We start from the raw sequence: 27,288 nt of genomic DNA on the forward strand, positions 1-27,288 counted from the left end.
TTTTTTTTTTTTATTTCGTTTTATTTACCCCGTTGCGTTTTTTTCCCGTTTGTGGTTTTACGGCGGACCGGTAAAAAAACCCTATTTCTTATATTTTCGCCGTATTCGTCCTTTTTTCCCCTAATTTGTCTTTTTTTTAATTTCTTTTTGTTAATATAATTATTTTTTTATTTGCATTTTCGCCGTATTTTTATTTTTTTTATTCAATTCTTTCGCATTTTAATTACGTTTGTTTTTCTATTATTATTATATTTTCGGCTGTTTTTAACCGTAATTTTAATAACCCGGTCGAAACGTTTTTTTCCCGTCGTTATTAATTTTGGTTCAAATAACCCTATTATTTTTCGCAATACCGTTATTATTTTTATTAATAATTCGAAAACTTTTGCAACAAATTAATTCGACGCCGCCCTGGACGTATTTTTTTATTAACCGTAATTATAACGTATTTGTCGCGTTACCGGTTTGAAAAGATTTGAAAATAATTCCGACGAAAAAAAATACAGCGCGTTTAAATAACGTATTCCGGTTTATCTTTTTATATTAAATTTTCGAAAATTATTAATATTTTAAATTATTGCCCCTACCCCGCCGGAACGGTCTATAAGTAATATAATAAATATAGAAAAAATCGTTTTGCAATTACGGCGAAAAATAATATATCTGAAACCTTTTTTTGCGTCGTTAATTATATAATTTATAATATATTATAATTAGCGATTGTTATATTATTTCCCCGAAAACATTGGTAATATATAATATTAATCATAAAATTATTACATTTAAATATAATATTAAAATAAAGGTCGAATTTAATTTTATTTATACCGCGTATATACGTAAATATAATTGGTTTTGTAACGAAAAGGTTTTTGGCGCGATTTTTTATTTTGGCGGCCCTAATATTTTCTTTTTAATATACCGCAGCGGCGGTAATAAAACCGCCCAATAATTTATTATCGATTTTGCCCAGAATTTAAAATATATGGAAATAAATATCCATATTTTTCCGACCCGTAATTGGATAGACGTTAATTAATTTAATTGAAAATGTAATAATAAACGTTATTAATAATTGCTATAAATTTAACGCAAATCCGTTATTATTTAACGCGAAATTAACGTTATTATTTTTATTTTCGCCACTGTTATTTATACGCGTCCCGAACCCCGTTTAATATAATATTTACCTGTTTTTTTTTACCGTTCCGTTCGGTTTATTTACGGCCTTTTTCGCGGCGATTTTATTTTTATTTTTCGACCCCGTTTTAATTTTTATAAATATTTCGAACAATTACGCGGAAATTCTTTTATATTTTTTTTCGTCGCCTAAACGTTTGCCCGCAAACGTTTTCTTCCGTTTTTATTATATTTCGCCAAAACGCGCCCAAGTATTTCCAATAAAATTTCGTTACGCGGTCCGCCGTTACCGTTTAAACCCTTATTATCCCCCAATTTTCCGCCGCCGCGCCCCAATTTTTATTTAATATAATAATAATATTAAATATATAAATTACTACAAACCGGATTTGCAAAAATATATTTAATATAACAATAATTAATATAATTAATAAATATTAATCGCCGTTCGTGGTCGCCCCGTTATTTATTTTCGTCCTATTATTTTCATTTTTATTATTACCCCCGCCGGCGTGGGGAAATCGGCCGGTTTATATATTAATCTTTTTTAAATAAAATTATTTTTTCCGTAAATTTTAACCGGTTCCGGGGTTTTTAATATTTTTATTATGTTTTATTACGCGTAAATATTTTATTTAAGTAAATATTTTATAAAATATTTAATATAATTGTAAAAAAAGTCGGCACCGTTATAATCCGGTATTTCCTGTAAATATATTCGAACTTTTTATATAAACGGTTCATATATAATTTTATAAATCAGAAAAAATATTTTGTTACCGACCCGGAATTTTTTAATTAGTTATTATAATTTGTTTATCCCGGTTTTTTAACGTTATTAAATATATATAATAACGGTTTGGACCAATTTAAAATTTTCCCGTAATAAACGTCCACGTCAAATCCGTTTTGCAAAAAACTAAAAATTGGACATTTTATTAATAAAAATATAAATATTACGTTTTTAAAATTTGCAATCGAAACGGGTTTATATATTTACCAATTTTACCGATAAATTAACCAAAATAATAATAATAAAGGGATTTTTATATATATAAACGCCTACGTAAAATCTTTTTTGCAATATATTTAAAATTGGTTATTTTATTAATAGAATAATAAATATATTAAAATTTATATTTTTAAAATAAAATTTCAAATAATTATTTTAATAAAAAAAGTAAAATAAATATTTTAGCAAATAAATATATATATTATTTTTAAATAAAAACTGGAATTTTTACCATATATATATTTATATATATAATAAAAGATAAAAATACAAATAAAATAAATAAAACGGCTAATCCTTTTACCGGTATAAACGGTAAAATAAAATATAAAATATAATTTAAACCCTTAAATTTTTAGCTATATCGCGGTACTTTTAACGCATTTTTACGATTTTTATTCGACTTGTTATTCGACTTTTTATTTTAATATATATAATGCACAGTAATTTAACTGTGTCGCCTTTTGCCTATACGGTGCGCGCACAGTGCAGAAACTGTATAGATTTGCCGGTGAACGGCCAAAATCGACAAAGTGTCCTCAGACTAGAACGCGCGCGATTTTTTCGGCCGATATAATTGGTCGAAAAGCCATGTGGCTGGTAAGGTACATGGAGCGCTCGGTCCACCTTGCGCAGCAAGGGGGTCTAGTCTGAGCACTGAGACTACGAAAATCGACAAAGCGTCCTTAGAATAGAAAGCGCGCGCGATCTTTTCAACCGATTTGATTGGTCGAAAAGCTATGTGGCTGGTAGGGTATATGGAGCGCTCGGTCCACCTTGCGTCCCAAGGGGGTCTAGATTGAGCACTGAGATTAGAAGAGAGAAAAACCACAAGGTACCTCCGCGTCTCTAAAGTGCCGTTGTCGCAGGGCATGGTGACTCGGTTACACTCCAAAATCCAAATCCAGTGCTGCACTCGATACATGGTGATGCACTTGGGCAGATCGTTGTCTCGGTGGTAACTATATACATTGCATCGCATCCACACGGGACTGTAACGACGTTATCCGCGACGCAGCTGGCGGTCTGCGAGCAGTGGACTGCGCAGCCTGTCTTGGCGAGCCATGTCTGGGTCCCGGTACTTTTCCTCGCACTGGGGTTAGTATTTTTCTTGCATCATTTACGATAAGCGTGGGGTATCTATCATATTCAATGCCCTCGACTGCTGAGGGACAAGCTCGATGTCCGACACAGCAGGGCAAAAATGTGCGCTGATTATGCCCCAGGTCAGATCCGCGTACCTGGTGCAAGTGCGTGCTACTGTTGGCGTCGGTGTTGTACGAGGTGTTTGGGATACACGAACGCATCCGGGGCCCTCCTTGCGTGTCGCCAGTGCGACTGTGGTGGTACTATATTGTAGTAAAGCGATAGATTAATATTGTTTGCTGGCTGCCTAGTATAGAGGGTATTTTTTGGTGCCATGTAGGAGGGTTCCGGACAAATTTGGCTGGCAGCCATATATGAGCAGGCTTACATTGAAATCAGTGCGTGTGCGAGAAGCATTGTCGAGCCAATGAGTATATGTCGACGGGGACTGCGGGAGGTGTCGGTTCACGGTGCGGTCTGTAAGACGAGCAGATGTGCTTGTGAATACGGACCGTCATTCAGGGCCGGCAGGATGACTCCTTTATATATTTGGGGGGGGGGGGGGCCAAATGTAGCTGCCTTAGTTTTGACGGGCTTCTAGTACTATATGCCCTGTACTCAGCCCTTGATGCGATGTTTGCGTTCGCCTTAGCACGGAAGGCGCCAAGGCATGCAGGTATTGGAGTATATTGCTGTGGTGGTACTGACAATATCCAGTCTCAGTTCTCGCTTGGACAGCTGAAATGCCTATTGGTAGCTTTCCTGCCATCGCGTCTGTCTGGGCTGAGTACTCAGCTACTCTATATGTTGCATGTGATGCTGCGCCGGGTGAATACGAACTGACGGCGGCGACACGGGCTGGAAGGTGTGTCACACCGGGCTCTCGGTGACATAAAACTATGTTGGGAAGTTCTATGTAGCTTCATCTACGATACTATGTCAGTGTGGAGGGAATGGGATAAATGTTGATGTGTGGAATAATATTTTCATATGTTAGTAGCTAGGTTTTATTTCCGTCAAGGAATAATTGTTATAGTAATCGACTTGATTAACGTATCGCATGACTACTGTGCTTTTTACGAAGTTAATTTGCAAGGGAATCCTCAGACGAATAGCAAAAAACATCACCACGTGTGGTCAAGAATGTCAAACATTGACAATACATTATTATACAAGGTAGCTAGATTGGCCATGTATATCTTCATCGAATGTACGAACCGCCGTGAGGCCGGAAATAGTCACGTGACTAGCATCACCTAGCCAATCGCCAGTCCCCACCTTCTCCTCGATGACAAAGTAAGTCATTGTCTGAAAGCCTGAACGCAGAAAGACATCAACTGGGACAACAGCTTGAAAATACCAGTAGCTACGGATACTTAGTAACACAAATGATGAGATTCCAACGACACCAAAAGTACCCTCAAACGCCGCCGGAAGCATGTAATTGATGCAAAATGCCACAAAGCTCTGGAGGCCTTGCGCGCAATTGAGACACCAGACGTCTCTGGCTGGCCACACAACCTCAGCTGCTGCAAGACAATCACACTTCATAAGCCACGAAGAGCAGTCAACCTAGAAGGGGACACGTCGCGCAACCATAGCGTCAACATCACGACGCGCAACACCCAAAGAGACACGTGCCATAGCCAGGAAGGCGAAAAAAGTATGAAGTGCGTACCGCCTCAAACTCCAAGGCAGACGGGGGAATCAATTACCATCCTCAACCACTAAACACCAGATTGACGTATCCCCTTATGGTACAGACAAATATAAACCGAAGACAAAGACCAAAACCCAAAAGAATTCGCTCAACCCACTCGCCCTAGCCCATCGCATGTAGTAGTGGCTGCTACCCACAGCGCGCTCGCAGGCGCACTCAAAAACCAAGTGTAAAGAAATTCCATAATGGAGGTCGTGACAACAGGAAAAAGAAGAGTCGTGAACAGGGAAAACGCGCCTAACCGCCGAAACCGTACAGGGTGCGGCCCTGCCTCTTTAAAGCGTAGACAACATCGAGCGATGTGACAGTCTTCCTCTTGGCGTGCTCTGTGTAGGTAACGGCGTCACGGATGACACCCTCCAGGAAAGACTTGAGAACACCACGCGTCTCCTCGTAGATCACTGTCGAAAGTAGAGGGACAAATTGTCAGCAACAATGTCAAGGCACTAAAACATTCAAGCCGTTACCAAGGAGATACTCACTGGCAGAAATACGCTTGACACCACCACGACGCGCCAGACGCCTGATTGCGGGCTTGGTGATACCCTGGATGTTGTCACGAAGAATCTTGCGGTGGCGCTTGGCACCGCCCTTTCCGAGACCCTTGCCACCCTTGCCGCGTCCAGTCATGTTGATTGAGGTGTTGTGGGTTGAGAGAAGGTTAAATGAAGGCTCAAGATGCGGCTCTTGGGGTTCACAGACTAGGATGAATGTATATGTTTTTTGGTTGGTATGTTTGGGGGTGGAAAGATGATTGGGATATAGAGCTGATGGAAGTCGAGCGTGGGGAAGCTCTTCTTAAGTACAAGACTGTTTCTGACGCGGATCAGTCAGCTCAAGTGATTTGGAGGTTGCCGCCCCACCTAAACGCTTCTGTCGCGTGCACGTCACTCAAACGGCCCCTGCACCCACCCCTGATTTAGGTTTTTCTCTGTGTATTTTCTTTCTGCTCGCTTTCGGCACGGACATTGGCGGCACTTTACCAGCCTCCCCGCATATCAAAGGCGCCCGAATATTTTGATTGGTCCTAATTATTGCAAAGCAAGAGATCCACTGTGCATTATTGAACGCAAGCCACATTCCGAACCACATTATGAGGAAAGGAAACCGAGACCTGGTGGCTCAACCCATGCCATTTACCAACCCCCATGAGACAAGGGTCACTTGAGTTGTGACGCGTCGGATGTCTCTCAGATACTGACTGTCATGGTTTGGAGGATTTCGCTCCCCTAAGGTGCTCTGGACTCTAGGGAAGCAATGTAACTTGTTTAACATATTCAGGTAGATGGCGGCTGTGCAGCAGATGCGGTACTATGAATTAAAAAAACAACTAGGATTGCATCTACGAATAGGTTAGAATATCTGATGGGCACAGCAGTACCTGTGGCCTGTCTCGCACCTGCAGATTTTAGGGAGAGAGCACTTTACCAGACGCGATCATCTTGAGCATAGTCGCGCTTGACCTCCACTCACCCAGCCCCTGTAGTGATTTTGTTGCCTATGAACCCAAGCGCGTCAAAAGGAAATACCAAGCTGGCAGAGTGTGATTCGTGGGGGACGACCTTACCTAATTCGGCCGACAAACAAACTGTCCAATCAAAAATCTGCAAGCCGAAATAAGGACGTCCGCATGTGGAGTTGCAGTGCTGCAATATGTCTTGAACGCTTGGGCCAGATCCGAATTTTTTATCAATGAGGCGGGTTTTTGCGCCAAGGGGACCTCTGTTTGTCCCAAACTTACCCGCTTTTTTTGCCAGCCAAATCTGACACCTTTTGGCACTCAAACCAACCCCGGTCGGTGCTTTCCAAAAACAGGCGCGGTTTTTTTTTTTTGATCGAGGTTTTCAGGCGCGCGCGCACACGCTCACTCAACACACCGCCCCACGCCACCCGGTGAAATCAAATCAGCCAGCCCGTGACTGCCGGCTCCGCCATCCTACTTAAACCTTTCGCCCGCCTCCCCACCACTCTCCAACCTTCCCTTCTACATCATCATCACCCACTCAACCAACCAACAATCAACAACATTCATCAATCAACATCGCCTTTTCGCCATCAACAATCGCGACCTCCATAACTTCATATTTTTCATCAATCACAAATCAATCACAATGGCCCGCACAAAGCAGACTGCCCGCAAGTCCACTGGTGGCAAGGCTCCCCGTAAGCAACTTGCCTCCAAGGCTGCTCGCAAGAGCGCTCCCTCTACCGGAGGTGTCAAGAAGCCCCACCGCTACAAGCCCGGTACCGTCGCTCTTCGTGAGATTCGTCGTTACCAGAAGTCGACCGAGCTTCTGATCCGCAAGCTCCCCTTCCAGCGTCTGGTAAGTTTTTCTGATCGTTCTTCTGAACATTCTGCCAATCGGCGTTCCATAACCGTCGAAGCAGTCGCTAACATTGTGTGCGCACAGGTTCGTGAAATCGCCCAGGACTTCAAGTCCGACCTCCGCTTCCAGTCTTCTGCCATCGGTGCTCTCCAGGAGTCTGTCGAGTCATACCTTGTCTCGCTCTTTGAGGACACCAACCTGTGCGCCATCCACGCCAAGCGTGTCACCATCCAATCCGTAAGTCTCCACACTCACAAGGCACTGCAATACCATGGACAGCAACTAACAGTCTCTGCAGAAGGACATCCAGCTGGCCCGTCGCCTTCGCGGCGAGCGCAACTAGACTTTCCTCTTCAAATTTCACACGCGTCTATTGGCTTTTGTTATGATTCCACAGGGAGAACTGTGATTTGGGTCGTTACTGGGAACATGGGCGGATAATATGGCGTTTGCGACTACCTTATTCTTTATTTTGATTTTATGGGAGAGGCTGTACATTATGCACACCAAAGCGCCAGTACGAGAGAAGCTGGACGCACCCTCCCGGCGATGAATGACAAACTACTGAACTTAAGAAAATCCTGGACCCCCAGTAACAACCATGTTTGGCTGATCTGAAGGCGACAACACGTCCCGCACCGTTTAATCCGACCCGTTGGTGACCATGGCAGTCGCTTTCGCAACTGCTACACCGGCCTGTAGATGACCCATGGCCTGATGCGAGACCAGGCAGCAGCAGCCCTGATAACCAGATCAAGTAGAAAATTTCGAATCCCTAAGCTGACTGACTGAATGCTGAAACGATGACAATTTGGTACAAAACGCCAGAACTATTAAATGCCCCCAAGCCGAATGAAAGAAGAAACAAATCAGATTGCAGTTATCGTCGAGCATTTTCAAGACTTCTGAACAAACATATACGACACATACATACAATTTCCATACTCCTCCTCTCGAAGCTCCAGACTCGATGATTCTATCAGCTGGCCGCGACCGCATCAAAGTGACTCATGGGGGCCTGTGTAAAGACATCAAAAGCGCCCGTACCCACGTGTCCCAGCCTGCCCATTACAAGTCTTCCGCTGGGCGTCGACAGGTCGTCCCAGTCACCATCCAGCACAGCGTCCTTGAGAAACGCCAATGTTGTCTCGAAACTCATCTTGGTGAAAGGGCTCACGTTGCCACTAAGTCCCATACGATTGAAGGGCGTAAACCCGCCACTGCGCGTCATATGATCGGCAATCAGGTTCAAGTGGCGATTGTCAACTGTGATGGCGTGTGACTCGAAGACGGCGCGCAGTTCGCGGATAATATTGGCGCGACAAGCCTCAACACCGTATATTTCGAGTACGGCAGCCACATCGTTGGTGGAGATGCGGTTTGGGTTGATGAAAGATCCATATTGTTGCATTGCGCGCAGGTTGGAGCCAGCAGTGTGCACCAACGAAACCTCGCTTTCCCGGCCCGTCCAGGGGTCTGTTACCTTCTCCTCGGCGACAAATGTGCCCGACTTGATACCTGGTATTTGCTGCACAAGTGCTTTACGGACGGCATCTTGAACCAGGCTCAACATCAAAATCTTCGGGATTCCAATGTCGTACTCGAGTGTAATCTCGCACCACTCCCCAGAAGTTTCGTCACACCGGAATCTTATACACTCTGGGTTCTTATCGCGGACCCGCAGTTCTCTGTCTTTGGCCTTTGCCTGCGCAACATCGTCGAGCTCCATGTGCATATGGGGGTCATCGTCGCCGCCAGCAGTGACGTTCTTGGACGACTCTGGCGGAGGGCTTCCTCCTAAACCCTCATCTTCGAATTCGGCTTCCTGCTCTTGCTGTCTCTGAATCACGTCATCGTCATCGTCGTTGGGCCCGTACGAGACCGCCTCGCTCCGGTTGGCCTTCTGTTTATCTGCGGTCGCATCTCCCTCATCTTCGTCGCTGTCATCATCCTCATCCCGAGGCCCATTCTCAGAGGCGGGCGCAGCCATCTCCACCGTGCCGACCTTTTCACCAATCACCGGGGTAGCTGCGCTCTCCTTCGAGCCTTTTGTCTTGATCTCCTTGGCAACAAGTCTGCGCAAAGTACTCATAAACTTGGTCTCTACCGTATTTAGCACGTCGGAAGTGGTGATTGCATAGGTCTTCGTGTATTCAGCCGACGGGAAGAACCGCAGGCGCACGTCAAACATTTTGGCAAGCTTGTGATTGATGCTGGTACCGACGCGCTCAAAGACGGTCGCCTTGTCGACGACATGCGAGAGCGGAAGCATGCTAATGGCCTTTGCAAACTTCTCACCATCCGCAGGTGACATCTCCTCATTGAGTATCAGCGTCATTGAAGGTGTCGAGATTTTTGAGCTTGCGGTCATGAGGAGTTCTCGCAGACGCGGAATACCCAGCGTGACGTTCTTGGCCGAATGACCTGCGAGATGGAACGTGTTGAGTGTCATCTGCGTTGACGGTTCGCCGACAGATTGACCAGCCACGATGCCAACAGCCTCGCCTGGATGCACCAAAGATCGCATGTACTTGGCCGACAGAACCTTCTCAGCAGCCTTGCGGTTGAGACGAACAATTGAAGATGACTGGGGCCCAGAGTTCCTGAGTTTGTCATCCTTTTCTTTGATAAGGGCGTCCGGATTTTCCTTAACATAAGAAGACATGGCATCAAAAAACTTTTCCGACGTCGCATAGGCGTAACGTGTCGGATTAAGCATGGAGCTGACTGGCTCTCCAGTGAAGAACCTGGGGTTCGCCTTGGCCTTCTTCAAATTGGATTTGTTCTGTTTCAAGATCTCGTCGCGAAGCTCAAACAATGGGAGCGTTCTAGGATCCGAGATGTTGAGCTGTGCCAGCTCCGACTTGATGTTGTGCAATATGAAGGTAAAGTCCTTGAGATACTTCTGCTTCGTCACGTCCAGACCATCTTCACCGTACAGGAACTGCACGAGCGAGCCATCCGCGTCACGAACTGAGTTGTCGTACCCGATCTCGAGGCCCTCCATACCTTTGATCAGGCATCGCTGCAGGTAACCTGAGCGCGAAGTCTTGACGGCTGTGTCAATCAAACCCTCACGTCCAGCCATGTGGTGGAAATAGTACTCTTGTGGCCTGATGCCAGTCAAGAAACGGTTCACGATATAACCGCCAGCCCTTATATCTGTCTCAAAGGGCTTGAAACAGGGGAGAGACTTGCCGCTGACCATCAAGGGCACTCGTCTGCCTTCCAGAACTTGCTGGCCGAGATTGCATGAAATGAGGTTTGCGTTGACCTGTCCACCCTTCGCTCCGGAGATGGTCATGGCCTGCATTTGATTCTTGGGAAATTGCTTCTCAAGGCCCTTGGGAAGGCAGGCCGTTGTGATGTCTTGTGATAAATGCTTACTTCCAGAATTCATCACGCCATCGAGACCTTCTTGTTTTGTATCGTCGCGCATGACCTCCTCAAGACGTCGCAGGAGCTCTGGGTCATCATTCGCCGGCTGGTGCTGGTCCAGACTGACATATTTAGCTGCCACCTGAAGCCCAACAAGGTGTGCTCGTGAGTCAATAATGTTTCTTCGATCAGCCTCACCCTCCGGCGTAAGCTTCAAGTCGTCCATGCCGCAAGTGAAAGCACGCATGTTCAGGTACCTGGTGAGCAGACGGCCCATGGCACTGAGAAGCTTGCCTGCGATGGCAGGACCGTAAACTTCGTGAACGGCGTGTACAAGTCCGCCAGAGCTTGGGCCTAGTTGCGCCTTATCGAGAATGCCCGAGATGAACTCGCCATCACGGAATAGGACCTGGCCTTCCTCGGAGTGAACACCCCAGGCGTGTGCAGGAACTTGGGTCTTACCCGTCATCCAGAGGTCGCCACAATCAAGAGGCCTTATGTTCCGCAAAACTGTTGTGATGACTTGTTTTCCGGTCCACCGGGCTTTAGGCTTTATGATCGCTGGTGGCACCAGCTCGATACGTTCCCTCAGGATGTGGCCGCTCTCGGGACGTAGAGCATTGTAGACAAGCTCGTGGTATGCACTGCGGTCAAGGTAAGTGTCCTTGTTGCAGAGAGCTACCGAAACGGACAAGTGATCCTGGATGAGACCTCGGAGCGGCTTGCCCTGCGTGCCCGATATGTATTGATGATCCGTGTCGGCTAGCTGCAGTGCCTCTGTCCTCGCAACCTCGTTCTGGGGGAAGTGCATGTTCATTTCGTCTCCATCAAAATCTGCGTTGTATGTGTTGCAGTTGGCATAGTGCATCCTGATGGTCTTCTCGCCTGGCAGAACTCGAACTCGATGTCCCATGATGGAGGGCTTGTGAAGAGTTGGTTGGCGGTTCATGAGGACTACATCTCCGTTCGAGATGTGACGGTGAACCTTTTTGTTACGCATGTTTCCAGAATTATTGCTTGTTGGGGCCAGAAGCTGATTGGCAAGAGAAGAGCGCTCCTCTTGAGATTTGTTCCTCAGATTCACAATCTGACCATTCTCGTTCTCAATAGCTGCTGCTCCAGGCCACTTGTCAGGCCCGTTGATGACGGCTTGCTGCATATCTCTGAAATTGTGGCTTGTGACGGGTTCTGGATAGGTAAGCTTCCGCGCAAAGACTGGTGGTACACCGATCTCGTTGGTTTCGATGTTGGGGTCCGGGGATATGACACTGCGGGCCGCGTAGTTCACTCGCTTCCCCATCATGTTCTTCCTGAACAGGCCCTCCTTCTTCTCCAACTTCTGCTTGATGCCTTCTTCAAGGGCCTTTGCCGCAGCACCCTGCGTGGGGCTCTTGGTATTGTCAATCAGGGTGTTGACACAGTCTTGTAGCTCCGTCCAGGCCTCGTGAAGAATTGTTGTGTCCTTCCCGTGGCGTTGCGACAGTAGGGAAGTCGGGTTTTGCAAGTCGCGGAAGATTTGAGTGAGTTTGGTAGATGCCTTCAAGATTGCCTTGTAAAGGCTGTTTTGCTGTGCCTCATTGATTTGTGAGTCTCCGGTTCGCGCTTCTGGCCGGAATCGATTTGGTGGAACCAAGAGAGTCTGGACGAAAAACAGGCCGGCATTGATGTGCTTGGTGCTCTTGTGACTGGGTTTTGAATTGTAGAAGAGACTGAGGACCTCTTGCTCCTTCTCGAACAACAAGTCTAGCCTCTCCAAGACCTCCCGGGCGCTGAGATATCGTTGCGATGGCGCCGCACCGGACTTTTTGGGCTTAGACTTTGGCAGTTTCACTACGTTGCCCTGCTCGTCCAGGTCATCTCCATCGACACTCTCTTCGCCGGAGGACTCCTCGGATGGGAGGTCAGCATCAGAAACTGCCTCATCCGATTGATAGCCCTCGTCAGTTTTGGGCTTCTGGCGGATTGCCATGGCATCGCGCAGCTTGAAGCGGCCTTGAGCCATCTTGCCCTGGTCTTTGGACGAAAGAGGCTTCTCGAAGATCTTGACGAATCGATCTTTGCGATATGTCGGCGAGACTCCATCACAGCTGGCGCAGATCCTCGACTTGGTCATGTCTTGCAGAAATTGCTTTACGAGATCCCTTCGCATTTCCGAAGCGCCTTCGTGTTTGCCCTTGCGAATCTCACCGAGGCTGATCTGATGTTGTTGAAGCACCTGGCGGACGTAGGCATTCCGTTTGCGTATGACAACATCCTCGGTAGTCTTGCCACCCTGGGCATCTTCGGTTTCCGACTCTCCGCCCTTGGGGGTGTCACCTTCAGACACACCGTCAAGGCTGTCGCCGATCAGATCCAGCCGCTTTGCCTCGGCAAGCAATCCGTACTGCAGAAGCCTGAACAGACAAATGTATCGATTTATATCCCTGCGACGCATGCGGAATCTGTGACAGTATGCGCATTGGGATCTGAGGAGACGGAGGACCTGATCCATGAAGACGGGATGATAGACAGGGACTGGAAGCTCGATATGACCCGGGTGGCCGGGGCAGGCGGACGGGCCGAGATTGCAGGTCGCGCATACCGAATCACCCCATGCTCCCAGAGCGGGATCGTAGAGTCCGCCGGGCACGGGATTCAGTAGAGTATCGAAGGTGCTGTCATTCTCGATTCTGCGCACCGAAAACGCCCTGATCTCGTCGGCTGAGAGCAATTCGAAAGAAACGCTGTCGATGGACGACGAGACAGGCTGGGAGATATTCATGGCGGCGACGAGATGACGGTGCACAACTTGCGGGAAGTTTTGCTGCTCGTCTCAGAGCCGACTTCACATGATTTGGTCAAGATACTGCAGCTTGCAAACAATCCAGCGGGGGAACTCGACGACGATGAGCTCCGAGACGATTTTTTTGGCGGTGGAGGCGGGCAGAAAATATGGAGTGGGGCCGAAATTGACTAGGCAGAGAAGGTAGGTAGGTGCGAATCGTTGTGGCGTCACAGCGCGTCTCTCAAGACAGAGCAGCAGCAGCACCTACCGCCTCTTCAGCATTAGGATTGCCCATGTGTTTGATTTCATTCATTGGTGAAGACAATATAACGAGAAAAATCATTGCAAAACCACCACGGCCTTGTACACGAAACATAAAAGTACCCTGGGTTTGATCCTGCCTCGATCAGGACCGCGCAAGTCCCGCCTCTTTCTTAGCCTAGCCATCAACAATCAACGGCTCGGACCACTGGTGCCATCGCATTCAATCCCACCGCCCCCCAAACCTTTCTGTGTCGCCATCATGGATCGCGGCCACAGCCCCGGGCTGGGGCCACGCCCCGACTCTGCGTCTCGGGTGCAGAAGCCTGAGACAGCAGCAGACAAAATGGCCGCCCTGAAAGCACGGGTTGCAGCCGCTATTGGTAGCAGCAAAGCCAAGGGAGGCCTTAATGTCGGCCTACATCCAATGCTCGAAGAACTGAACAAGCCTAAATCATCGGTCAAGGCGAGCGACTCACGATCTTCTTCTTTGAGCTCCAATAGAGCGACAGGCACAAAATATGGTCACAGGAACTCAGAATCAGGAGCGGGCGCGGGGCTTGGAGACCGCCAGAGCAATCCCTACCTCGATACCGTTGCAACGGGCGGACAGTCTACGAAACAACGAGAACCGCGGCATCTTGTTTTCAATCAGAAGGGAAAGTACATAGCCCAGGGCAATGCCCTCCGAAGGCAGGCTGCACTTGAGGCAATGAAGAAGCGCATTGCGGAGCAAACACGCAAGACTGGTATTGACGAAGATCTTGATGTTCCTGTAACGTTCATCGAGGAGCCTCCGGATATTGAATGGTGGGATGAGGGCCTGGTAGATGGTCAGAATTACGACAGAATAGAAGATGAGAGCACGTTGCGGATCACATCTGATGACAGCATCATCACGGAGCTGATACAACATCCGGTTGCATTGGAACCTCCACAGGACAAGAATGTACAGGCGCCGAAGCCAATGTTTCTCACAGCAAAAGAGCAGAAAAAATTGCGGAGGCAAAGGCGTGCAGCAGATCTCAAGGAAAAGCAGGCAAAAGTTCGACTGGGGTTGCTGCCACCAGAGCCGCCAAAAATTACCAGGAACAATATGATGGTGGTCCTTGCAGATCAGGCGGTGAAGGACCCGACAGCAGTGGAGGCGCAGGTCAACAGAGAGGTCGCAAAGCGACACGAGGGACATCTTCAAGCGAACGAGGAGCGCAAGCTCACCAAGGAACAGCGGCACGAGAAGCTTGCAGCGAACCAGGAAAAGGACGCATCAAAAGGTCTCCACCTGCTGGTATTCAAGATCAACAGCCTGGCTAATGGACAGCACCGGTACAAGATCGCCGTCAACGCCGAACAGCACGCTCTGACCGGTATCTGCATAATGCACCCCAGATTCAGCATCGTCATCGTCGAAGGCGGTGCGTGGAGCATCGCCAAATATAAGAAGCTCATGCTGAATCGTATCAACTGGACCGAGAACACGCCGTCGCGCGACAGAGACAGTGCCAAAGCGGGTGTCTTGCGAGACTGGCTAAAGCCCGAGGACGACAAAGGTGGCCTTAAAGACATGTCGGCTAACCAATGCAAGCTTGTATTCGAAGGTGAAGTCAAGACGAGAGCCTTTAGAAAATGGGGCAGTAAGGTGTGTGAAACTGATGCCGAAGCAAGAGATGTGCTGGCTAGAGTTAAGATGGAGAACTTTTGGGCCCAGGCCAGGACAGTAACATGAGACTCGAGGTACATTGGTTGGGTAGATCTTATATTACAGGAGTTGGTCACATCATACAGCCCAGATTATTTGCAGTGTGTTGGGTCATCATATAAGTTCATTGTATAAATGCCCAGCAGGGCCAATCAACGCAATCCGAGAAATTTAATTTCGAGATAAACGGACCGCAGGGACGCATATGCAGAGGCAGAGTAGGGGGAAGAAAGATAAAGAAAAGTTAAGCCACACGTTCAAAGTACGGAAGCAGCCACACATGATGAGGCCGTACGGAGTACACTAACGTTACAAATGAACAAGTGGCTGAACACATGATATGTTCCGCGCCAGGTACCTTAAGGCACCTAGGTAGGTAGGTAGGTAGGTAGGTAAGGTACGTACGTAGTAATTAAGGCAGCAAAGGCAGGTAGGTATCTTGCCTACGGTATCGAACGGTATCGATGATTACCTATCTACCTACATCGGTACCTCGCCATGGGTGCAGGACCCCTGAGGGATCGTCGTTATGCCAGGAGGCTTGGTTTTATTGGGAACCTATGGCAACCCGGGTTCCTGCGCATCTGATCCACCCGCCTTGTACCTCTCAGCAAAAGCGTTTGATGACATGTCCACGGCTTCAGACATCACAAGACCGACCACCGAGCCACACCAGAACGAGCGGCAGGGGCAGCAACATGTTACCTACATGCAAAGGCTGCAAGAAAATAACGCTTATAAAATTGTCAAAATGGTTGTTTTGTTGGGTTGAGCGCATACAAGCCGACGGCCAGGTCCGAGACGTGATTAATCATAGGTTAACCTCAACCTGGCGGCTTACCGAGTCCGTCTCACTGGTAGTGTGGACGCCTTCATTTATCATGCCTGAAATCAGGTACGTACCTACCTGCCCGGCCAGCTGGTATGTACGGTAGGGTAGTCACTTCGCTGGTCGACTGTGGCTGGACCACGTGTCAATGCTACAGTCAATGGCTGCTATGGGTCCATGATGCTGACCGCCGAAGCAACCCAAAACGTTCCCATGATGGATACCACACCCCGGCAAATCGAAAGTAAAAAAAGCCTTCCATGGGCCGAGATAACAAACAAATCCCACACGGAGTACGCAAAGAAACATTATGACTCCTGACGCCTGGGTAACCGTCAACAATAGAGTTGAACACGGTTTATCTTCTCTGTTGGTGTTTATTTGATAGAGTATGCTCGTTTGGTAATCGTATGTCTCTTGTCACCTGGAAGATGAAAAGAAAGAAGGAGGGGGGAATACAACTACGAAGTATAAAAAAAGCGAAAACCTTGCACGTACGTAAGAGAGAGTTGGCACGGTCGTGGGAAATTGATAAATGCGGACATTTTCAAGGGTCAAAGGTTCTTTCGCCGAAAAGGAGGTACATAGGTAGGTAGGTAGGTAATTAGGTAGGTCAGTACTGTATCTTTAGTAACTACGTAGGCACCTAGGTACAGAGTATTAAAATAGAATAAAAATTCACCACGCATACATCGTGATTTGTGTACTTGATGTGAGGCCTCAGCATAATCCCTTCGTAATTGATTTCCGAAAGACGGTTTTGCCGAACAGTGGGACCGGAATAAAAAGTCCGTGATTCGGACGCAAGAGGAAGATGTGTGGAATATTTTTCCCTGTACCATCGCACAGGGTGTTCAGTGGAGGTAGCTACGGCGAACCTTACAGTTGGTACCTTACCTAAGTGGGTCGGCAAGTTTCTGCTCACATTCACCGTTGTCGATGATGCGTTGACCAGGTGCCTAACGTTCCTAGGTGAGGTAAATAATAACTCGCCGGTAGGTAATGTAATTAAGGTACCGCCTCTCTTAGGTACCTAGATAGGCAAGCTAGGTTGGATACCCGGCAAGCCGGGCTGGTACCTAAAAAAAAAAAAAAAAAAAAAAAGGTGACCTTACCGTTTTCTGTTGGGCATTTTGATTTTTTCACTCTAAAGGTATGTTTTAATTGTTTTTCTAGGTTTGAATGCAAAGACATGTAAGGGCTTGCCTTGAATCTAATTTCCTAGATCAATCAACGTAATCAATGTCAGTGGCTTGCCATCTCACAACGCTCAACCGACTGCGTACTATAGATCTAATTCCGTGGTACTGTAATTAAATGAACAAAACTTGCTGCCTTGTCCAGTACCGTACACAGTCATAAGCGAGGGTCGTTGGCAGACAAATGTCAGAGAGGGGTGTCGCGGGAGGAGGTCCGAAGCTGGCAAAAGCAAGCCACATCATTCATGTCTCTGTCTCTATGTTTCTTGTGTCCTCCATAGTCCATACCAGTACCTCAAGGGAGCCCCAGTTGATCCACCCAAAGCCGCCCACCCCACAGACAAATTGACCACACCACAGGCACCATTGAGTCGACATCATTGATGTCGGATGCAATGATCCATTTCCCCTGCCCTGACTGTAATTCTGCATCCCAGCGCTGCTCAACCGATCGCTTGACATAACACAAATTAGGTACTGAGCGCTCGGCCTGTTCTATGCTCTGACGCTACTGCTCCCCTTTGTCGACAGCATTTTTTTTTTGTGCTTTCCTTTTTTCTTTTTCGTAACTTTTTTCTATGGCAATTTTACTTCTTGACATCTCACCTATTCTTTCGGGATAATCGGCGTGTTTGCTTCAAAATATTGATCAAAAGGTGCTACTTGCTGCGTTTCGTTCCGTTCCGTACGTACAGACAGACCTACCTTACCTACCAGGTAGTTGAGTTGCGGTACTTGCCTACACCTACCTACCTGCCTTGTTTCCACGGTACTTGCGAAGGCTCCGCGGTTAAAAACTGCGCTACTCGGTCGGTCCGGACCTTCACCAAAAGCCACACTCACCCGCCATCCGTCTATTTATCACTCGAAATCAACCACCGCATTTGACATTGCATTGCATTGGGCGTCAAGACTTCATCACCCTTTTGAGACGGGGTGCATGGCATTCCGTCCAACATGATTCGCCCTCTCCAGTGCCCAAGACGTCCTGCAAGCTAAGTCCCCTTCAGCGGCAAGTGGCATGACAAGGCCTACTCGCAACCTACATTCCAATCCAACAACTTCCATCCTCTCGCCATGGATCGAACAGATGCCAATCCACAGGTTTCATCCAGCAATGTCTCCTCGGCCACTAGCTCTCCACTTCCCTCGAGGGAGCCTTCTCCGACTAGGTCTTTGAGACAGTCTATTGCCGCGGCGAGGAATCCCGCAGGACCCGGGACGCGCTCGCGCAAGAACAGCCAGAACGATTCTCGGGCTGCGACACGTAACAACGGCGTGACTGCACAACTGCAACAAAAGAACCTCTTTGGAGCTACCGCGCCCACCCTCATGCCCACCTCGACCGAAGCGAACCCCAGGTCCTCGTTGCCCCAAAAATCGTCTCCTACCGCCCTCGTTCTCGAACCACAGCGTGACTCGCCCAGGTGGCCAGTCTCGCCTCGTCTTAGATCTCCGCCACCTATATTGAACAAACCCCCAGTTGTCAATTTTCAACGGTCTACGCCTCCTTTGCCCTCCGATCAGAGCTATTCGGACGTTGAGGCCGACGAGGGCCATTTACAACCTGGGATGCGAACACCGGCCCGAGCTGCCAATACTTCAACATCAACCCTCGAAACCGTGCAGGAGGTGAGCCCGCTTGCATCACCGTCATTAGAAGCCATCGGCGCTGCTCTGGAGAACTTGCAAGAGAGCCTTGCCGCAGAGGGGAGCTCTCAGGTCGATCCTACCGAGTATCCGGCGAGTCAGGCTAGCAAAGCCGAAAGTGGAAGCGAATACGGTACCGTTCGACGAGCGAATGTGACGTCCGCACCCCCTCAGCTCATAAGCCGGCAGTCCAGCACTTCCAACCTTGCGAGGAGCGCAAAGAACAAACCCAGCGAGGGTACAGTCAAGACCATGACAGTAGAAACCGAGACAGTCACATCGATTCCGAGCGTGGCGTTAGCTCCATCGGGAATTCAGGGGGCCAATGGGAGTCTGCGGACGAAGCCAAGCTCCGAAACTATCCGTCCTAAAAAGGAAAAGAAGAAGTCGGCCAGGAAACAGCAGGCGGTGCAGAACAGTGCCGGTGAGACCATGAGCCCGATAAATGCCGATATTGCTGCTGATGCGGCCGGCGTGCCCCGGCTGAGGAATTATCCATCGAGCAGATCCGTCACGGGAGGGAACGACCTCTGTGTCTTCTCCCCGACATGGACTGCGAGCGGTCAAGGCCCGCCTTTTGATAACGCCACGAGTCCCCGCCGGTCATCAGCACCGACAGGAACTCGAAGCCATACCCTCGCTCCCTTATATAGAAGGAATCATTTGCTAACTCTGAGGCCACGCCAATCAGCATCGTCCAAAGCCGACAACTTCGAAGCCAAGATTGCTAGTGCCGTTGACGAGGCCGACACGTCTGACTCGGAGGAAACGTTTGTTTATGATTCTAACCCTCCAGATGCCCGCGACAGGCCACACTCGAATCGGTTCCACTCGCGAACTCCCAGCGCTGCCTCAATGGTGAGCCAACTTGCTGCTGACCGGAATGGCATGCGTTCGATACACAGCGTCATGGATGGTCATGCTCCTGCAGCTAGTCTGGCCCTCAAAAAGAAGAAGTTCTCCAACTCTTACAGCACGAGCAGTAACAACGCCGGGTCGGGCCCGGCGGCTGATGGCAGTCCGATGCTTCATGCCACCGAGGACGATGGGCATACTAGGGGTGGCTCGTCGAACCAAGGCTCAGCTCGTGGCACGGCGCATCGCCAACCTCACCACCATTTTGGGGTGTGGGGGCGCAATGCCGGAGGCAACGGTCATACGTATCTGTTCGACAATGAATCTCCTTTCAGTTCTGGCCCCAAAACCAGGCTATCAGGTAGTAGTGGCGTCGTCGGCTCTGTGCGACCCTCACCTGGCCCACCGAGCCCTCGCTTTACCAACTTGTCGTCACCCCGAAATGCTGCCGGAAGTGGCAAAAAGAATCAGGGCTACGGGGCTATGGGGATGTACGATCTAGACGATACGACTACAACAGGTGCCGACGATGAGCGGGCATCGCTCCTGCCAAGCTCGGTTCGATCTAACAGGTCTCGCCGAGGACCTCGTTCATATCATCATCACTCCCTCGGTGGGGGTCATCATCTACCTCACGTACCCTACCGCCAGCACCTTCACGGACACCCGCCGTCGTTGCTGAATAGAATGGCCAGCTGCCTAGTACTGGCTGTTATGCTTCTACTAGTAGTGTCGGGGGCCATTGGCTTTATGTTTGCCACGTCTCAGCCCCTCACCAACGTTGAGCTTGTTAAAATTGCAAACGTCATTGCTAGTGAACAAGAGCTCATGTTCGACATGACCCTCAAGGCACAAAATCCCAATGTCGTCGTCGTTGTGGTAGATTCTTCAGACCTGGAAATATTCGCCAAATCACCGCACGCGGGAACCGATGCCGACTGGAGGCCCGCCGGAACCAAGTCAAATCCATCTCGGCCGCGCTCGTCGAGACGAAAAGGTAGAGGGCGCGGGGCATCTGGTACCTTGCCATTTTCGTTGGCCCCGGTAGACTCTCTCGACGAACCGAGCGACGACCAGCCGGCTGATGACACGGCTCCAAACATGCGCTTGGGCACGATTTTCGACCTGGACCAGCCCTTCTCCTTCGAAGGATCTTTCTTCAACAAGGGAGCCTCGATCTCTACAGGCGGTCTTCGGTTACAGCGACCTGGTAACGGGACCGAAGGCGGCACGGAAAGATGGGAACGTATAGTGGAGGACGAATTCGATCTCATCCTCAAGGGCGTTCTCAAATATACGCTGCCCCTGAGCCAGCGCGTTCGCACCATTGCCATTGCTGGCCGCACACAAGTCAAACCAAACTCGGCCAATGATCCGGGCACGGGACCGAAGAAGCCTGACTAAATGAAAATCGTTGAAAGTTCCTTGGCTGCCCTTTCCAGCTAGCGCTCCACCTCGAGGGCCCAACTTCTTTCTTTTACAACTTCCAATTTACGTTTACATGTTGCCATTTTCTCATACAGGTAGCTGAGGGGTTTTTTTCCTATTTTATTTCAACAGCAGGTTTCGATCCGGTCAGCACTTTTTTACAAGGTGAACATCATCTCTTATTAGCGAAAGGAGTTTCGGTTTAGGCGAAAGTAACACAAATCCCCAGGCGCGTCATGAGGGCCATCACCCAGAATTACAATATAAAGTCATGTTCTTTTATTTTTATTCGCCTCCGTGCAGCCTTTGCGTCCGACACTGCCATTTTTACACTCGTTCACAACTCGGATGTCGATTATCGCAGCCCCTTTTACACTTTCCATACCCACGTTGTAGATCAATGATTCGACGAGAAGATAAATTCAAGAAGCGGCGGAACAAAAGGAACTAGATTATAGAAGTGTACGTTGACCGGGAGAAACCCATGGTCTTCCTCGCTGTCAGGTCACTGTGAATATGTGCATATCTTTGCTAATGTTAGTGTAAGAAAGACCCCGTACGTTTTACAAGCTCTGAGCCAGTATCTATTAGTCTAGTGGCTGCCAACGTGGACAAGGCGGGAGGCGGGTAGCACCGCAGAGGCGCACTGGCTGGTCAGGGGTTGGTCGGACACCCACCAAGTATGGTACCTAATACCACCACACCAGTGCTGACTGGCGAAAGGAATGGAGGAAGAAGTACGGTACAAGGACCAATGGGAGCCAGTGGGTTGGTTCCCTCGATTCAAATCAATGTAGGTTCTTGGTACAGATCCTTTTATTTTTATTTTATCTTTTCTGGATTGTGTGCATTGTGCTCGGCAGATGGACCCCTATATGAAATTATTTCCGCGCAGATGTGCACCGTGACAAATCTGCATTGTGTGGATGGCTGGGTATCCGTAAAACTTCCATCTCGGATCCTTGCGATCGGGGGACAAAATGAAAAGGTCGAGTTGATCAGCCAAGCGAATCGGAGGGTGTGGGCCAGGTTGCTGCCAGGGATGCAAGTAACGCGGTAGCAGGGAAAGGCAGGCAGCAACATCCCGGATAGATAAACTGTTGTGGTGCAGGCGTGAAAGTGGAATGCCCAAGAAGGAAAAAGAAACAATATAACCAAAAAAAAATAAGGTTAAAAAAAAGTCGAGGACGCAATCGATATCGCTTTCGTCATCGATGGTGGACTGACAATCTCGACTAAAACAAACCGTTTTGCAATGGCTCGACCTGCCCTTTTTGCTAAGATACCTTTCGTGCACTAGATCTACAATACATGGTGTAGGTATCTAGGTATCTCGCAACCACCTCATCTACAGTAGGTACACACATCAGGTCGATTAATTAATAATTCAGCTATCTTTGCATTTCCAACCCATCCTGATCCTTGTCCACGGGCCAAGTACCTACCTTGCTAGGAAGAACGACAATCAGATTTTGTACCCAAATCGATGTAAATTCAGGCGCATTGCGCAGCGTGCTACAGTAGCATGCAGTAGTCCTGCAGCAGCCTCCCCACGCACGCCATGTTTTGACCGAGTCAACATCGGTATTCCCTCGCTCGCTCTTTGCTGTTATCCGATTGTCCGATACCAGCCGGCCTTGGTATCATCGTGTTTGCCCGCATCGAACCTAACGTCCAGGAACAAATCTCTCGCTGCTAGGCTCGATCTGGTAACCACCCACTACCAGCCAAGTGATTAAGCTTGGATTGGATGCCGTTGTTCGGGTCATCCAAGATCCAGTTCTCAAAAGACCGACTTGTTTTGCTCGGACGGGCACTAATAAAAGGAAAAGGAAAGAAAAGATAAAAAGAAATCGATAAAATATTTTATTCGATTGTTTAGTCTGCTCCCTCCAGGCTCCAACCCCCTCCATTCTACTTTTCATCCTTTTCATAGCAGTGCCTTACGATGCATAACTACCTGCCCCCACCTCCTGCGAATCGGAAAGAGTCACTATTTTACTGAAATAGGTACATAGGTACTTAATTACCTACCTATATCTCTCTCACCACTCCGTATTTATGTAGGACATGTGAAGGACCCATCGCCCATGATCTCTGGGGCGCATTGCCTTCTTTATTTATTTTCCATTTCCGCATTTCTTTGTTTGTGTTTGTCTATAACTTCACATCTTTTGCATATCCCGCACACATGACGGAGCGTAGCTGTTGGATATACAAAAGACTCATCTGGACATCAACGCCTGCCGTTCCCTGAATAGGTTGCGCAACCCCCAAGACGTCTGGTCCTTTTGTTGATACCTTTGGTTCTTCGTCCTGCTAGGATAGGCATTGGAAGCAACCCCACTCGAAGCCCACCCATTACAGGATACCCCCGGCACACATCAGAGCTCATCAAAATCGCGCCATATACCAGGCTTTCAGCTGCCGAAGCCCACGACGGCTGGGGCCGCATACGGACGGACGCTTTATAACTTTATCAGGGCGTTGGGCGGCCTCTTTGCTTTCTCTCTGCTGTTCTGTGGTTACTGTTCGCTCTCGATACTGCCTCTCACAAGAAAATTAAACAAGACTCGCAGAGCGCACATATGACACATATTGCGCGCGCGCACACACAGACACCCACGCACACATATATATACACACACATCATCTCCGAGCTCCCAATGCCAGAGAACACCAGCAGGCACCAGGGTCCGGTGCAGACCAGCGCCGTGTACCTGGTTGGCCAGCCGGCACAGGCCATAGAGCGACCCCCGTCCCCACCATCACCGCCTTCTCCGGGGCCTGCGCTATGTCGTGGTGTCACTTTGCTCATCGATGAGCTGCCCAGCATGTCATTGGATGACCCCCGCGTAGGGCTACCTCCGATCACTTCCCAGACTACCGCGTCCACGACACACCTGCCATCACCAGTACCGTCACCCCCAATCGACCTTGACAAGCTGAGGCCAGAAGGTCACACAGTCACGGCTCCACCCTCCCCTTCGTCACGGCCAGTCGATGACGACCACGAAGGGTGGAGTTCCCCAACAGCCGACTCGACGTTTGACCTGGTGGCCTCTGACCGCCTTGCGGGTGCTGTGCACGTCTTGAATGCTGAAGCGACCGCCTTGGCATCCCTTGCAACCATGTATAGCACCTCAGCGTGTGCCCGGACGGCATTCGATAGCGCAGTGTCAGTCATCGCCCGTAACCAGGCAAGGCCGCCCGCCGGCGACGGAGGTGGGACGTTGGTCATGATCGGTGTGGGCAAGTCCGGCCACATCGCGCGCAAGTTGGCAGCCACGTTCAGCTCGCTATCACTGCGTTCGTCATTTATGCACCCTACCGAGGCACTGCACGGGGATTTAGGTCTATTGCATCCGGTGCGGGATGCTGTCGTCCTGGTCAGCTTTAGCGGCAGGACGCCTGAGCTGCTTGGCCTGGTGCCGCATCTGCACCCGGGGCTGCCGGTCGTGGTAATTACTGCGGCCTCGGATGCAGCTTGCGAGATTGCGAGGTCGCTCCGGACGATGAGAGAGAAACCAATGAGCGAGGGGCCATGGCGCTCATCCCGAGAGGCCGGGCCTTCTCGCACTGGAGAGATTGTTGTGCTGCCAGCACCTATACCAACCTCGGAGGTTGCCACCCTCGGCATCGCCGCCCCTACTGCAAGCACAACGGTTGCTTTAGCTCTTGGTGATGCCCTTGCTGTGGTTGCGGCAAAGGAGATACACGGCGGCACAGCGAATACAGCTGCTGTGTTTTTGAGGAACCATCCTGGCGGCGCAATTGGCTCGTCCTTCGCCTCAGCGGTGTCCCGATGACGGACTCGATCGTAACTTGTTTTCGTCTTCGTATTCGCGTATTATATCATTTCTCTTCTGTCATGATTTGGGTTCGGTAACCCTTCCGGAGTTGGTTGCATTTCGGCAGCTGGGTATGCCGTACCTGGTACAGTATCGTCTCGAATAGTGAGAGCGAGAAAAGTACTCCAGTCTTGAGTGTAGCAAGGCATCTACATAATAAAAAAAATTCCAAGCCGTGAAACTCAAGGCATATAACTGGAAAAAAAGAAAGAAAGACTGGGCGATGGCCACCATATACAATAAATGTCACAACCAAAAGGGGAGCTACCCCTTGAGGATACAGGCATTTTGCAACAGAAAGCTTCACACGGCATGATACAAGGTAATGCCAAAGTCGCAGGGGTCAGCATCGCGTGAGTGATAGATAAGCTGCGCTGCTCTGCCATCAGTATGGCGAACTAATTGTGATATAGACAATTGATGGGGTCGCATGGCAACGAGGTCAAATGGAAAGGGTTTGATGTCTGATGTTGCTCTGCTATCGATATGCTACAGCTCCTCGCCGTCCGACGAGCTATCCGAATCTGAATCGCTACTGCTTGAAGACTCGGATGAAGTATCGAGCTCCTCGCGCTGTTGCTGTAACCTCAGTAGTGTCCCTTCGCTCTCGGAGCCGGAATCTTCCGAACCGCTGCTGCTGGTTCCGGAGCTCGAAGTATCGTCATCCTCATCCGCATCATCGGCATCCTCGTCGTCACTGCTATCACTGCTACTACTCGCGTCGTCTTCGGCAAGTGTCCTTTTGTTGCGATTGCGTTTTCGCCTGCCATCCTTTGCGCCTACATCCCCCGCGACAGCTGCATCTGATGTCGATGCCAACGTCGACTCTCGAGGGGTTGACGCCGCCTCTGAGGTTCCTGTTGTCGTCGTCGTGGCTTCTGAATCATCTCCACTGGAAAGCTCATCGAGAACCAGCTCTGCTCGCAGTCTTTTGACGAGACGCTGCGTCACTTCAGGGTCCCGTGGGTCGATGGCATTTGTGCCACCCATGACGAAATCCTCCTCGTTGTAATCATCGCGGACTCGCTTGCCATTGGCATTAGTGCCACTGCCAGGGTGCGACTGTAGCATTGTCGCGAGGAGACTCGCGTATTTCTCCTGCTCTTTCGCGACGTCCCCAGTACTTGCGGCGGCTAAACCCAGATCCTTCTTCCTGACGTCCTCTGCCGACTTCTTGAGCCAGTCGCGGGAAGCCCCCTTACTGTCGCGGGAATATTTGAGGAAAATGCCAAAGTCGGCAGCTGGCACCATCTCAGGTGTAAAGGCGTATTTAATAAGAAGCGTCTGGTAGTTCTTTTTGAACTTCCAGTTCTCTCTCGAGGTTTCCCACTCGCGGAGGTACTTGGAGAGCTCTGGTTGGATTTGTGTTGGCTTGAAGTCTTGCCCCGGCTGCTTTTCGGTCTTGGATCCCTTGCTCTTCTTCTTGATTTTCTTGGGCTTTGGCTTTGAGGGAGTCTCAGTGGCTGCTGGCGTGACGGGATCGGAATCCTTGGTGCCGTCGGCAAAGGTCACAGACTTGCGGCGCCCTTGGAAGGGACGATCGAGGTCGGTGCGTGAGCGCTTGCTGACTGAGGCCTCGTCGGCGGTGCCGTTGCTGACGGGATAGTCTTTGCGCTTGTTGTTGGAGCTGTAGCCGCTTATGTTGGACGACGGGGAGCTTGTCGCTACTGCTGCAGGCTGACTTGGCGGCAGCAAAGATGTGTTGTCATTGTCGGCAGAACCTTTGAGCTTAAGACCCAATCGCTTCCATGCCGGCACTCGCTGTGCTGGCATACTCTTTGCGAACGACATGGCGACAGGCCAAATAAAAGCAAACAACGAAAGACCGGAGGGAAAAAGTAGACGACGGGGCGTGATACCGGGCCGTGGCTAAGACTAATGCCAGCCGGAGGGGAGCCGGAAAAAGTCTGGGACAGGATCCGCAAGCTACACACCGACTTTATGGAGTAGCCCAGTACCTGAGGTTTGGCCGGCTGGCAGCAGAGTGCGATAGGTGAGGATTGGCTATTGGAATGGGGCGTCCTCCTCTCATGCAGTTATCGCTGCTTTGTCGCCTCGTTTTTCTTCTTCCCTTTTTTTTCCCCTTCAC

At 49.4% G+C, this 27,288-nt stretch overlaps 8 protein-coding genes across 9 annotated transcripts; 4 read left to right on the plus strand and 4 right to left on the minus strand.

The window, feature by feature from the left end:
- Positions 1 to 2,865: 2,865 nt before the first annotated feature.
- Positions 2,866 to 3,655, minus strand: MGG_14632 (uncharacterized protein; the record flags this gene model as incomplete). The annotated part of the gene is made up of 3 exons (XM_003717712.1): positions 2,866 to 3,245; positions 3,394 to 3,490; positions 3,627 to 3,655. 3 exons carry the CDS (start codon positions 3,653 to 3,655, stop codon positions 3,156 to 3,158), a joined length of 216 nt encoding a protein of 71 aa, XP_003717760.1. The 3' UTR covers positions 2,866 to 3,155.
- Positions 3,656 to 4,914: 1,259 nt separating this feature from the next.
- On the minus strand, positions 4,915 to 5,774 carry MGG_01160 (histone H4). Its single transcript, XM_003717713.1, has 2 exons — positions 5,441 to 5,774; positions 4,915 to 5,359 (listed from the first exon to the last, which is right to left on the minus strand). The coding sequence occupies exons 1-2, from the start codon at positions 5,586 to 5,588 to the stop codon at positions 5,196 to 5,198; spliced, it is 312 nt and encodes a 103-aa protein (XP_003717761.1). The 5' UTR covers positions 5,589 to 5,774; the 3' UTR covers positions 4,915 to 5,195.
- Positions 5,775 to 6,905: 1,131 nt separating this feature from the next.
- Positions 6,906 to 7,999, plus strand: MGG_01159 (histone H3). The gene is made up of 3 exons (XM_003717714.1): positions 6,906 to 7,282; positions 7,370 to 7,522; positions 7,584 to 7,999. The coding sequence occupies exons 1-3, from the start codon at positions 7,070 to 7,072 to the stop codon at positions 7,626 to 7,628; spliced, it is 411 nt and encodes a 136-aa protein (XP_003717762.1). The 5' UTR covers positions 6,906 to 7,069; the 3' UTR covers positions 7,629 to 7,999.
- Positions 7,744 to 13,533, minus strand: MGG_01158 (DNA-directed RNA polymerase I subunit RPA1). Its single transcript, XM_003717715.1, has one exon. It carries the CDS (start codon positions 13,422 to 13,424, stop codon positions 8,265 to 8,267), a length of 5,160 nt encoding a protein of 1,719 aa, XP_003717763.1. The 5' UTR covers positions 13,425 to 13,533; the 3' UTR covers positions 7,744 to 8,264.
- On the plus strand, positions 8,315 to 15,686 carry MGG_01157 (U4/U6 small nuclear ribonucleoprotein Prp3). Its single transcript, XM_003717716.1, has one exon. The coding sequence runs from the start codon at positions 13,951 to 13,953 to the stop codon at positions 15,412 to 15,414; it is 1,464 nt and encodes a 487-aa protein (XP_003717764.1). The 5' UTR covers positions 8,315 to 13,950; the 3' UTR covers positions 15,415 to 15,686.
- Positions 15,687 to 17,819: 2,133 nt separating this feature from the next.
- Positions 17,820 to 21,902, plus strand: MGG_01156 (the record flags this gene model as incomplete). 2 transcript variants are annotated; one of them, XM_003717717.1, is made up of 2 exons in its annotated part: positions 17,820 to 19,489; positions 19,757 to 21,902. In XM_003717717.1, the coding sequence occupies 2 exons, from the start codon at positions 18,493 to 18,495 to the stop codon at positions 21,322 to 21,324; spliced, it is 2,565 nt and encodes an 854-aa protein (XP_003717765.1). The 2 variants fall into 2 exon arrangements, with proteins under 2 accessions (XP_003717765.1, XP_003717766.1); XM_003717718.1 differs by having other exon boundaries at positions 18,493 to 21,324.
- Positions 21,903 to 23,066: 1,164 nt separating this feature from the next.
- On the plus strand, positions 23,067 to 26,009 carry MGG_14633 (KpsF/GutQ family protein). Its single transcript, XM_003717719.1, has one exon. It carries the CDS (start codon positions 23,937 to 23,939, stop codon positions 25,155 to 25,157), a length of 1,221 nt encoding a protein of 406 aa, XP_003717767.1. The 5' UTR covers positions 23,067 to 23,936; the 3' UTR covers positions 25,158 to 26,009.
- MGG_01154 (uncharacterized protein) lies at positions 25,581 to 27,283 on the minus strand. The gene has a single exon (XM_003717720.1). The coding sequence runs from the start codon at positions 26,988 to 26,990 to the stop codon at positions 25,689 to 25,691; it is 1,302 nt and encodes a 433-aa protein (XP_003717768.1). The 5' UTR covers positions 26,991 to 27,283; the 3' UTR covers positions 25,581 to 25,688.
- Between the last annotated feature and the right edge of the window lie 5 nt (positions 27,284 to 27,288).

Source organism: Pyricularia oryzae, chromosome 5 (assembly GCF_000002495.2).
Source record: "Pyricularia oryzae 70-15 chromosome 5, whole genome shotgun sequence".
Taxonomy (NCBI): Eukaryota; Fungi; Ascomycota; class Sordariomycetes; order Magnaporthales; family Pyriculariaceae; genus Pyricularia; species Pyricularia oryzae.